The sequence below is a fragment of the Temnothorax nylanderi genome, unplaced genomic scaffold (assembly GCF_030848795.1).
Source record: "Temnothorax nylanderi isolate EJ_2023f unplaced genomic scaffold, tnyl_v1.0 TNYL_tig0080_pilon, whole genome shotgun sequence".
Taxonomy (NCBI): Eukaryota; Metazoa; Arthropoda; class Insecta; order Hymenoptera; family Formicidae; genus Temnothorax; species Temnothorax nylanderi.
In genome coordinates, this window is record NW_027249142.1 from 290,195 (window position 1) to 303,313 (window position 13,119).

General features: G+C 38.0%; 2 protein-coding genes and 1 non-coding gene across 5 annotated transcripts in view; 2 read left to right on the forward strand and 1 right to left on the reverse strand.

Annotated features, from left to right (window-relative positions):
• The window catches only part of Dh44 (diuretic hormone 44), a 139,398-nt gene that overhangs the window by 90,998 nt on the left and 35,281 nt on the right, over positions 1-13,119 (forward strand). The window lies entirely within an intron of this gene.
• Positions 4,670-12,768, reverse strand: LOC139774367 (uncharacterized). Its single transcript, XM_071709590.1, has 7 exons — positions 12,588-12,768; positions 8,894-9,167; positions 8,251-8,465; positions 7,051-7,436; positions 6,548-6,822; positions 5,811-6,430; positions 4,670-5,623 (listed from the first exon to the last, which is right to left on the reverse strand). Exons 1-7 carry the CDS (start codon positions 12,620-12,622, stop codon positions 5,182-5,184), a joined length of 2,247 nt encoding a protein of 748 aa, XP_071565691.1. The 5' UTR covers positions 12,623-12,768; the 3' UTR covers positions 4,670-5,181.
• Positions 10,857-10,938, forward strand: Trnal-aag (transfer RNA leucine (anticodon AAG)). Its single transcript has one exon. It is a non-coding gene; the product is annotated as a tRNA-Leu (tRNA).

Below are 13,119 nucleotides of genomic sequence, written 5' to 3' on the forward strand. Positions count from 1 at the left end.
TCTCCAGAAAGGTTACAAGACTTTGAAGAACTCGTTGGGTAATTATTTGTTTTTCTTATGAATTTTTTGTTTTTTACTTATAATGACTTATAAAATATAATGACATCTTACATTTTATTGCAGACCTAGCACTCCTGCAGCTTCAACTTCTTCGTTTAATCGATCAGTGCAACCAACTGGTGAAACACTTGATGATAGGTAAGTATTTGTTTTGCGTATATCACACAATATAGTAAAATATAACTTATTGTTAAATATTGACTTTTCACAAATATTTTATATTAACAAATTGATTTCTAATTACACTATATTTTATTGCAGTATTCTTATTCCACCCTTACTGGAAGAGGACGATGCAAATGTCCTTTTGGAAGAAGTGAACGATTTTGTTGTCGAAGAAGAGTTTGAGAGCAGTTTCCATGTAATTATTTGTTTCTCTAATAATTTGTCTTTATATTCTTGTAGTAGCACAACAGTAATCTTTCAAACATCGACTGTTTTTTTGCTTAACTAGTTTCTAAAAAAAAGGCATGTCAAAGTTTATTGTTGTTAGCCACTACACATCCTTTACTTAAATTTTTCACACAATATCCTAAAATATTATGATTAAATAAATATAACAATCCATTTATAATGTGATAACGTTATAAAAGTATTTATTAAACTATTGTTAATATCGATATAATTATATTTCAGGAATACCTATAAAGAAAAGAGAAAATACTTTACTTGTCGGTTACTGGTACAATGATAAAAAACCCCCAATGAATACATTTTTATATAAATTTATGAAAGCATTACAAGAAATTAATTACTTTTTTTATATAATGTTTTATGATAAAAATTAATATTATTGATATAAAAAAAGAAGAAAGCAACGGGAATTTATTTCCAGGTATCTTTCCAAGGGAATCTCATATAAAAAATTTATATTGTACAAATTATAATATAAATAGTTATATGTGATATCAAATAAAATAATTATAAGGCGGTTGCCATATTGACTACGCCACACGTGAGTGTCCTAATAACCATATATACATACTATTTCAACTGACAGCAATGTTGCGGATTCCGATAGAATTGACGAGTATAATTCTGTGTGAATGTATAGACTGAAAGAATTATTAATGTATGTATTTATGTGTATTTATTGCTTTTCCCCACAGGGTTTACAAGGCGTTTTTTTAACTGAGGAACGTTCCCAAACCTATTACAAATTCCGAACTCAAATCAAAAACACAAAAAATCAAAACTTAAATTCAAACAATAAGAAAAACAAAAAGAAATATAGCTCCCCCGTGCCTGGCCATGATCTTACAGTTTATTACCCTCCCTCCCCTCTTCTTCCTCATCCTCTCCCTGGGCTTCGTCTTTCGTCCTCCTTCCTTCTCGCTACGGCTCTCCTCTATTTGGCCCATTCTCTCCTTCCCTTATCCCCCAGTTCCTCGTCCGACTCCATGAGGAGTTTCTCCTCCATCCCTTTTGTTAATTCGTCCTCCTCCGTTCTCCCTGTACTCCTATGCCCCTCCAGTCTCCTTTCCATTCTCCCTTCTCTCTCCTCTCTCTCCCTATCCCTCCTTTCCACTGACTTGTCCTCCTGAATCTTTACTCCTATGTCGTTTCCTGCCCTTCTCCTCGCCTCCAGGATTCGCCATTTCTCCTCCTCATCTCTCAACTTCACCAAAATCGTAAGCCATTCACCCCTCTGTCCCACCACCATCACCTCCCTTATCATCACCTTCACCCTCAGCCCTTCCGTGAAGAGCTCCTTCACCTTCTCCCAACTAGACTCCTTACTTCCCATTACAGGCGAATGTAACTTACTTTGGATATTATTATTATTAGCCGATAACTCAATAGGTTCTGGTTCAGGTAAAAGTTTACTTTTTTTTATACATTGAAACTTGTTCTTTGAAATAGAATTCCGATTTTTATCTATCTCATCATCATTTTCACTAGATAAAGATGCTTCATCAGATGATATTTTAGATGCAGATTTTGATACATCAGCATAACGCTGGTTGCGGTAGAGTAGCACCTTTTCGGGTGTTGCTAACACTCGTCGGCTGCTATTTGGTGTTTCTTTCGCGCTTCTACTACTTCTCTTGGGATCGCCTTTTTACGATTTGCTTTATTTTGCAGGCGTGAGTTTCTCAATGGCTGCTTCCTCTTCTAAATGACGGATTCCACCGCTGCCACCAAATTGCTGTGCCGTTACTGAGAGGTGGTTGTTTATGACCGGCACTGTCGTTTGTCGGGTTTTTATTTTTGCGGAGGAGGGAGAAAAAAAACTCTTTTGACAATTTTTTTTGTTGCTTTAGTTTAATAAATCTGCATAATTATACAACGGTCTAAATTATTTATAATGTCCACCCGCGACTCCAAGATGTAACGGTAAGTAGAAGATTATTTTTTCATGACAATTGTCTTCTCGTTTGATATGTCGGGATTCAGTAAAATAATATAAATATACTTTCTTGAATTTTTACTTTCGCGCGTTTAGTTTGTCTCGAGTCTTTGTTCCGAGCACACTATTATTACTATTCGTTAATATAAAATGAGGTGCATAAGCTGTAATCTTTATTTTGCGCCGGCTACGTGTGATGCGTGCCTGCGCACCTACTGGTTGCGGGCGGCGCGTGCGAGTGTGGGTGCGACGACAGTATCTGGTGCAAGTGCGAGTTCTCGTGCGGGGCCCTTGTCGCCCCCGCCCCCATACGAGGAGGAAGGACGCCCTGGCACGTGGGTGTCTATCCCTATTATAATCGTGAATTACGGTTTGTTAGTACGCGAGCCCTGTAACGAGAACATCCTTACTCTACATTTTTTCAGCTCGTATAAATTGAGCTCTTGTTCAGCCTTGCGATTTACGACTATACATATAATTGTGTAAATTTGTAAAAATTAACCAGCATTTAATTTTTTCAGATGTTACGGGTGGAGAACATACCATCTGTTGTGCCGCGTCTTGAAATACGTCTCAGGGTCGGGACCGGGTTCGTTGCTAAATGATGTCACCTCGTACGGTGGTATCGGTTCAGGTGCTGTATCTCTTGCGAGGTGTAGGATGATAGATATCCTGTAATAGGAATACTTTCTTGGAATTTTTTATTTTATCGCTTCTTTTTTGCTGACCACGGCTGTCAGCGAGTTGCTACTCTCGTAATGTCTCTGACGAGTTTTTGCGTTAGTCTGCTTCTGATCTTTGAGCAGAGCTTCTGTACTTCTTTGTCAATTTTTTATTTCGACCTTTTATTTCGGCTATGCGTTGTTTACGCTGTAATCGGTTTTTCGCGCCGTCATCAACCAGGTCAACTCGACTTTCGTCTTACAACACATCATTGAGGTGCGTATTAACCTTTAGACCGCCGAAAAACCTAAATATAGACTCTACGTGTGATCGGAACTTTGTATATGTTATATATAAGATATAAGCACAACAATTTGAGGACTTTCTAAGAGGATTAAAGCTCATCAAATGCCGGCGGTTTAAAGGTTAAAGACATGCCCGAATTATACTCGAATTATATTATACTCGCGTTACAAATTGAGAGCACGGATGACTGGTACGTGTACTGACATAAGACTGCTCGCCCAATTTTCTTATCGGTGACTTTTATTTCAACGGGATTGATGCCCTATTGCTAACTCAGATAGTTTTCGAGTTAGTTTTGTCACCTCATTGCTTCTGGAAACGTGTGAACTTTAATGAGAGTGAATACAGAGCCGACACAGAAGAGAAAAGCTACAAGGTAGGACTTTTTAAATTTTTACTTTTTTATATTCTATTTCCTTCTCCGTTTCTTCATTTTGTTTTCCTCCTTTCCACGTTTTTTTTAATAATTCTCTAAAAAGCTTTTAACTTATTGACGTTTACGCGAAGTGTTTTTCTTCCCTTTTTGATAGTGTAGTTTACGTCCGAATTTTTCTCGGTGATCATATAGAGTCCTATCCATAGGGAGTATAATTTCTTTGATCGTTATCTGCGAACAGTTTCATCATGTAAGAGAAACTATTCGCGGGTGGACATTATAAGCGAATTAATCCGGCTGATATCGCTAGAGCTGTTCGCATTATCTTTTCTTCTACTTAAATGCGGTACTTTTCGTCTTTTTGTCGTAATTATCTCTGGCTTTGATTTTCTCGTTTTTCAGGTGGTCCTTCGCGATTTGTTGTGTGGCGCGTAATTTTTTCTTCAATTCTTGCGCGTAGTCGTTGTACGTGTAGGTAGGCTTCGGGGGTTGTGACAGTCGTTACAGTCGTAGGTAATTAATTAAAACATACATAAGATATTCTTAGTTGAGATAACCGAATTGCGTTATCTAATTAAAGTTATAGTGAGTTGTAACTTTCTCAATTAGCGCGACTATCGACTTATCGCGTTATGGAAATCGCTTTTTTTATTCGTCCACGATTTCGTATCATTCAATGTCTATAAATAGCCTAATAATTTTTAATATATGGACTTTAATAGTGCAACGCGTAATGCGATTTTAATATCGACGAAATAATACGATGCTTCAAAAAAGACCACTTAAAGCTGGACATTGTTTATATTTATTTGATCGTACAGATTAACGAATGGCAGTAATAAGGTATCTTATTATCTACTGTTTATATTTGTTTGATCGTACAGATTAACAAATGGCAGTAATAAGGTATCTCATTATCTACTATTTATATTTATTTGATCGTACAGATTAACAAATGGCAGTAATAAGGTATCTTATTATCTACTGTTTATAACAATTAATTAGCTCGGCATATTAAACCAGATAAGAGTCTAACAAATTTTTATACATAATATGGATATAAATCTATTCGTTCTTACCTCATATTTAGATCAAAATGTGATCTATTCCGAGTTTTGTCTTTCTAGTAATAAGATCGTTTGTGTTTCTCATAATGAAAACAAAATATCTGAATCTAGCATTAGAAAAACATATCTTCCAAAGATTGATTTCATCACGTTTAAAGATTAGTAGCAGCTTCAGCTCTATAGTATACATAAGTACTTAAAAATAAATTTGGCTGGTTAATTCCAGTTATTTTATACGTAAAGATATAGGCAGTGTTAAATTTGCCGTCAGTTCTATGTTCATCACCTAACGTAAAAGTTTCAGACGGCAGTTTCGTTTATGATTTAATAGAATATATCTTTTCATTCTCGATCAGACTTCAGATCGTATTCGTATTGTCGTACCATGGCGGCATCCATCTGGATGGCGTTTTAGGTCTTCCTCGAGAGACCGGTACCGGAACATCGAGGCTCCTGTCGGTACGTTTTCTGCGCTCGCTACTTCTACCTGATACGCTCTTCGAGGCATTGTCTAAAATTACGAATGGTTGATTGTTAACGCGACGATCCTGCCTACTTCTGCCGAAGCTCGGCGAATACGGTCTCGCGACGTCGTCCTGAATCACACGGTCGGTCGAAGGGCTGCGTACTCTTCCGGAAGACTGTCCAAGTCGACCGAATCCTCGCCGTTTATTGTCGACATCACAGACGTGCAGACGATACGTTGGACTGGGAGATCGCGTTCTCGTGACAATCGCACGATCCGTCAGTTCCAATTGCGTTGGTCTCGGCGCCGCTGCGGCTTGAGACAACTTGGAGCTTCTGAAAATCGCAATTGCAAAAAGTTTTTAAAAAATTTGTAAATAGCAAAGTGGAAAGTTTTCGAATTCAACAAGATATTAGATCCTCGAGATCTTTCTACGTCTCTAAATTTCCGAAGAGAAGATGTTTAACATTAATCTCGTGATTTACATTCCTTCTCCTCGTTCTCAGATACCGATAAATGTACCTTCTACTAGCGGGCGGCGGTTTCCCAATGACATTATCTTCATGGATCCGCGTGTCTAATACGCAAAAAGCGTCCTGTCCCTGCGCGACGTTTGTTTTGTCGCACCGACCGCCACTGCTCGACCAGTAATGCTCTTTCCTTGTACTTGGACTACGATCGCTCCTGCCGTAAGTAGTTCTGAATTCATCGGAACCTTGACGATCGTATCTTGCGCAATAAACGTTCCTGTATTCCGGCTGAAGCTCCAGATTACCCTCCAACCGCAGATTAGCCGGCATCTTCAGCGTCTCGACCCTCGGTACGTATCCATAGGGAACATACTGCGATCTCACCTCGCTAGTAGGCTCATACTCAAACGCACGACATTCCTGATGGGTCGGTTTGCCGAAGCACACGCTACTACGACCGGAAGAAGACACTCCCGTCGGTCGCAGCAGCGCCGGTGGTTTACGGTAGATTGGACGATCTCGGGGATACTCGAGATACTTGGACTGATACTCTGGATCCTGGTCGATCTTTATGGAAAACTTGGAGCGCGATGGCGAGGTCACCTTTGAGCCATCAGCGCGACCTATCTCGACATCCGGCTTCGCGATCTTTGGTCGTTCACGTGGATAATCCTAAAAATTGTACTCTATGTAATTCTATATCACAGTTCTATATATTCTATGCATATCTTATATTAACATAATTGAATATAGATTTTAATTAAATTAATTTTTAAATCTAGCAAGTACCTTGTATGCATCACGATACTCGGGAATTTCCAGCGGCCGACCATTTAGATCTTCTAACTTTGACACCAACATTTTCATCTCATCAACCTTCCTTCGCTCCTCCTCCTCTTGACCTCTCATCCATCTGGCTTCTTCATTATTGTCTTTAGCCCGTTCAGCCATTTCTTGTGCCTGTTTAACGCAAGGATGAACGAAATTTTCGGTGCTCTCTGTGTTTTGGTAAAAGTCTCCCCCAGCTTTTAAATGTATCTGAGGTTTTTGTGGCTGCAGTTTATCTGTAATATGCACTCCAAAGAAAAGGGAATGACGATAGGGAAAGAGAATAACTCTAGGCAGAGCAACTATATTTTACTAAATATATTTTAAATAGAAACTTTAATATCATTCTTGTAACTCATAGCCATAAAAGAGAATCTTTTTTTAAATTTAAATATCTCTATGATGTCATTCTTATTTAATGCCATTTGATACATTATTTTTGTTTTTAAATCTAATGCTATTACCTTTCACGCTGTGGTCTTTAAACACATCGGTATATTCTGGCACGAAGTAGGTATCTCCCTCGAGCCTTAAGTTCGTGCTTCGCCTCAACAATTCCGGCCTTCGTACCCCCACGAACGGGACGTAGTTGTCCTGATTTTCCGTCGCCGTTTCCAGCTGACCCTCCATCTTCAGGTGAGTGGGTACACGCATGAGTTCCGGTCGGCTAACGTTGAGCCACTCGATAAATTTCTCGCATTTCTCCGTCATAGTATCCAAATCGCCTTCCATTTTCAAGGACGTAGGTCGACGTATAAGCTCAGTACGATGCTGGCCCTCATAAGGCCTATACGCAGAATATGTTTCCGTATTGGTATAAAAATCACCCTCGCACTTCAAGCTGGTACCCCTTTGCGTAATTCAATAACAATGGATTGTTAAGTTAATAGATGATTAAACTACTAAGCAAGTAGACGATTAAAATGCGTCGGTTATAACAATTTGAAATAATTTCCATTTTTTAAATTGCTTCAACTTCTTTGATAATTTATATTAATATTCGATTCTCGCGAATTGATTAATTACTTCAAAAATTTAAATTGCTCAAAATTATATTTTGATATGTTATTTTAAGTAGGATTACTTTTGTATTATGCATTATTATAGAAAATTTAATTATTTGCTTGGATTGACATCTCAACAAAAGGTAACTTATTACGTAGCCATTTATCATAAATTGCGACACTTTGAATTGTATGTCCGTATTTTATTAAATGTCACGGAGATCCGACAAAGAGTATAAAAGAGCGAAAAGCCGATTCCGTTGGCAATTTAGTTGCATGACAGTCAATTTTATGCTTCTTTGATTTGCGTAAACTCGCGTGTTTCGGGATAGTTCGATACGATAAGTTTGCCGATTTATGACGGGTAAGAAGTTTTCGTGAAATAAGCTGAACTCTGCTAAACGAATGGCCAAGTTGTAATTGGATATCAATCTACGATGTAATGTAAGGCTATTTTATAGCATTGGCTCTTTAATTTTACAATCTATGTTTTACTAAAAATTATATTATCATTTACTATTATTAATATAAGCTAATATATTATCTATTAGCAATATATCATTATATTTCCTACTTACTATTTGCAAAAATATATTTTTTTATTGTACGCGATTTCATAATTATACTATAATTTATATCAAGCAATAAGTAAAGGCTTACCTTCTGAACGATGGACGTCTGAATGAACTTTCGAATTGCGGAACTCCCGTCTCCATTACTTCGTTTCCATGAAACACTTGGGCAGAATCACTCTCCTTTTTTTCAGATGGATCCTCGACCTCAGCTTCGTGTTCTTTAAGATCCATGCAATACGTAGATTGCGCATTTTCGGGAGTTCCATCTACGCGTACATAATCCTCAGGCCAGAAATTTTCCTACCATAAAAGTACATATTTAAATATAAATTATTACATAATCTTTTAGTACATAGAGTATTAAAGAAAGTAAATTTACACAACTCATTAAGGCTGCTTTTCTTACTGCTCACAAAGAGCAAAAAATTTTTGAATTACAATTACATAAACTCGAAAGTCAATATTTCTGATATAAAATATAATTCTTATAAAATGTAATTTTATATCTAATTTTTAGTTCCAATAACGTAAGTAATTTTCCTTTGTATACTTATCTAATACAAAGTAATGTAATACCGTGTACATTATTTTACTAAAAACTTTGTCTTTTAATTAATTATAATATAATTTAAAAATTATCTACGTTTTATTTTATTAATTGAAGAAATCGAGAAATGACGAAAAAATTCCTTTCGAAAGAGAGAGTAAAGTACATTTTATATGGATACCTTAGAGAGCTCTTTAACATTCGCACCGAACGCGCGTTGATATTCAGAACCGGAACACTGCAGGACTCCCGATTCCGGATGAGACTGCAGATTGTCCTTCGGTCGATCCTGCACGCGTTTCCTCCGATAACGAGCCAACTCGTCGACCGTCAGTTCTTCGAGGAACGGCCATCTCTCCTTGGTCTTGCTCTTACGCCCTTTGCCCTTGCCCTTACCGTGCGCTACCTCGGAATCCGAGGACGCCTTGCCGACGCGGCGAGTGGAGGGTCTTTGCCTAATTGTAGTCGATAGGAAAATGACACCGTTTAACAGTAAATTTTATTTACAGATTTTTAGATAATATTCTATCTTTTCGTTTTGCTTTTAAAGGAAATAATTTGTCAAGTGTCTTTTTTTTTAGTTTTCATATAAAACTTCGCTAATTTAGACCACCAGCTTGACAAATATTCCGAGCGGACAGGACAATTCGCGACATGACGCGGAGGGACAACCTGAGCTTACTGAAGATGACGAAGAGCCGAAGTTGCGAATTAAGGATATAGGAGGGCGGGCCGCTTGCAACGGGCGAGGAGGACAGGGAGGACGAGGAACAGGAAGAGAGTGGTACGATGGTACCGTACATGCCGTTACAACGGCTCTCCCAGACGCGACGAATCGATCTGCAAAATGCGCGGAGCTAGAAAAATAAATCTCATCCTGGCCTAATGGCTCGCGCGCACGTCAATCCTCGCGAAATTGTGTCGAAGATAAACATGATATTCGCAAAATGTCGCCGAAATGTCGCAATTCGGACTACGATCGAAATCATACGATAAAATTCTAAAACCCGCTTCTTTGTAGATAATAATAATGCTCTGAAAGAAGACATGATAAAGATGATCGAGAATTGAGATGATTCTGCGAATAACGGTGTCTCTGTACGTTAGATTTCTTTTCTGATTAGAAATATATATTTAATATATCACATTACCTTTTCTAACTCGTTAAAACGTATTTATCACAAGAAATTCAATTTTAAAAAGAACGGCTTCTTATAAAAATACTCAAATTAATACATAACTGGGGCGCTTTCCTAGATTTTCCGGTATCTCGATCGCCTAAGAAATTCTATCTAATTTTATCTAATTTTGATATGATCTTTATAATTATTAATATAAACTTAAATAAATGAACTATTTACCAACCAATTTTAATCATAAATAATATATTTGTATTTTATCGAAACCAATTTGCTTCAGAAAATTATATAAGATATATGAACTCTGCAATTATAAATATTTATTCTCAATTTGTCTTAATTGCAATACTTATTGATAATGTTTTGCATGTAAGGGATAGAGCGACATCTCTTGATCAAATATGGACATATTATTTAGCTGATGCTTATCAATCTAATGTTATTCTTGACAGTGCTAGAAATGAGCAGTGTGATATATTAAATGTCACTATTGAAGGAAAGTTTGTTGATTTATTACTTAATCTTAGAGAACATTGTATTCGTGGAATTCGAACCTTAAGGCCTAAAAGAATTGAAGATTTTATTAGAGAAATGAATAGAATTGTTTAAGAGATTAAATAATAAATATTCACTTATAAATTTGGATTTAACTCATGATTATATAGGAGTAGTCCAACATCTAATATTCTACGAAAAGCTGATCAGGCCTGATAGCCTTGATCCACTTCGAGCTAACAACAAAAGGAAAGCCGCCGATAAAAACAGAGGAGAGAAAGTTCAAAAGAGGCAGTACGCACAGTAGGAACGGATCTTGCAGTCTCGCGTTTAGAATAAATAGAGCCATTGTAAAACTCGATTAAAAGTGACTTTTATTAAAGTGTTATATCAAGGAAAAAAATGTCCTAATTGTCCCTGTGACTCCCCCGCGGCTATCCGGACCCCAGAGTGCCGGAGCGGCACAAGACGCCCAACATGTCGTCGCGAGAGGGACATTACATTCAACGTGGTAACGTGGCCGAGCGGTCTAAGGCGCTGGTTTAAGGCACCAGTCTCTTCGGAGGCGTGGGTTCGAATCCCACCGTTGCCAGATATTTTTTGCTTCGCGGCTAAAAAAAAAAACTTGCAATTATATCGCACGCCACGTAGAGATTTTTCCTCCCCTCCGCTTTACACCCTTCCGCATCGGAAATTTGATAACGCGAATCGACCATTTGGATCTGTCAAGCTTGTTTCGGCGCCGTTTTGCTCGGCGAATTGTACCGTTTTTTGTTTTTTCTCTTTCTTTTCTTTCCTCTCTTTCTCTCCCTCGCAGCTCGCTCGTTCACGTGCTCCCCTGGTCGATTCGTAATACCGAGGTTTCGTTTTGCTCGACCCAATGGCCCCGATTTTAACGGATCCTACCCTACCACCACGCCGACTTTCTCCGCACGACAAATCTGTATGCGCGGCTAAATTAATGTCCGCGCCACGTGGTCGCACGCACTTGGCCGACATGCGATTCGACGTGCCGCCGGATCCGCCGGCCGGTCAGTTATTCTACGGTCTTCGTGCGTGATTCAATCTGAACGCATTTTACAGAGGCACCCTACGATGGCTTGCACGCGAGCTTTCCTGGGAGGAATCCAGGCCGTGGCCATCAAAAGTCTCACCTATCTCGTCTCTTATCGCCACACGCTTTACAGATCAGTAGGCTCTAATTAGATGCGCGAACGGATCGAATTAAATATTTTATTTGGCGATACTTTAACCATTTTCTGTATACTTTTTATCCCCTAATCCCAAAATACTGCATCGCCCACGTATAACTGTGATGGAACATCTTTTTACCGCATTACTTTGTAAAATTAATGCAGTAAACGACATCCATCTCGTTTAAGCTATTAAATTGTCTAGGCGTGATCTAACGATCGGGGTAAATGGGATTAAACGGCGATGATCATTTAGTTGAAAGCACACCTGCGAAGTGCTTGCCACTTATCAAATTGAAAAAGATTCTCGAAAGTATCGCGCGAAAATGGTTAAATTAAGTTAATATGATATCGATGACCATAAATCTTCAATGTCGATTAATAGATTGTTACTTGTGACCATCTAATTGGTGGATATTCCATGTATTACACAGAGCACGTACAATGCCTTACATATTGTAAAATGTGTTTTATATTGACGCAACACACGTTTACTATTTATAAAATGTATTTTATTCTTGTCTATCTGCATGTTACTGTAACTGCAGTATCAATTTACTTACTTATAGAAGAAAATTCTTCAAAAACAAGAGAAAAATAAAATAAGCTAATAAAAATAATAATAAGTTTAATGGTTATAATGGTTTAAGAAAGAATGTTAAAAGTAACCACCGCAATATCATTTCTATCAAGCTCTTAATGTATTATCTTAATACAGAAAAATACGGAAAGGGAAAGTCGTGAAAACATTATTTTTACGAAAACTTTATTTTAATCGGCGATTGTTTCTTATAGATAAACCATTTGTTTAAATAAGAGAAAAATAAATTGTGGATAATTGCGTACAATATTATTTTTGATATAATACTGACGTTTTAATCGGACTAATGTCTTTATGTCGCGAATTCGGTGATTTAATTCTTTGTAGGAATAAGCACAACAATACGAGTGAGTAAATAATTATTTTACACGTCCGAGCTGAGGAATTAATTAAAAGGCGTAACGTGTACACTTCGATCGAGTGGCAAGAAGCAGCGCGAAATGTTACCTTTTGCCGGGACGGTCGCTTTTGCCCTCGCCCATCGCATCGTCCTACCCAACGATTGCCCTTTCGAAGGATGCGAGGTGGTGATGATCGAAAAGAGCGGGGGATGTATCGTCTCCGAAGCGATATTCGCGGAAAATGAAGAAGAGGGAAAGGTGCGAAGGAAGATGTAAGTCGAGCCAGACCTTCCTTCTGGCGTGACTGGCTTTTCGGAGATGTTGATAAGAAGGTGAGCCGGTGCGATACACCTGCGCAGTTGCGAGGGTTGATCCACCCCGCGGTAGGGTGGTGAGGAGGTGGTTTGAGACGCCGAGTTAGGTGAACCTGTGGAATAATATAGATTGATAAAAGAAAACAATAAGGCACAATTTCGGTCGTGAAAACGCTCAATCAAGTTAAAATTGGCTCATAATTCAAGAAGTTTGTAACGAAAAAGAGTTCAATCAAACTTGAAAACATGTCGATAATACTGTTGGACTATAATGATATTAGTATTTATCAGAGATTTTTTACGATGTTTTAAACTTGCTGAATT

Excerpts from the sequence above, each read along its gene's own strand:
- LOC139774367 (XM_071709590.1), bottom strand. The coding sequence starts at position 12,622 with ATGGGCGAGGGCAAAAGCGACCGTCCCGGCAAAAG. Across the intron at positions 8,466-8,893 it reads ATGTTAAAGAGCTCTCTAAG|GAAAATTTCTGGCCTGAGGA; the intron begins GTATCCATATAA and ends CTTTTATGGTAG. Across the intron at positions 5,624-5,810 it reads CCGCCGCCCGCTAGTAGAAG|AAGCTCCAAGTTGTCTCAAG; the intron begins GTACATTTATCG and ends TGCGATTTTCAG.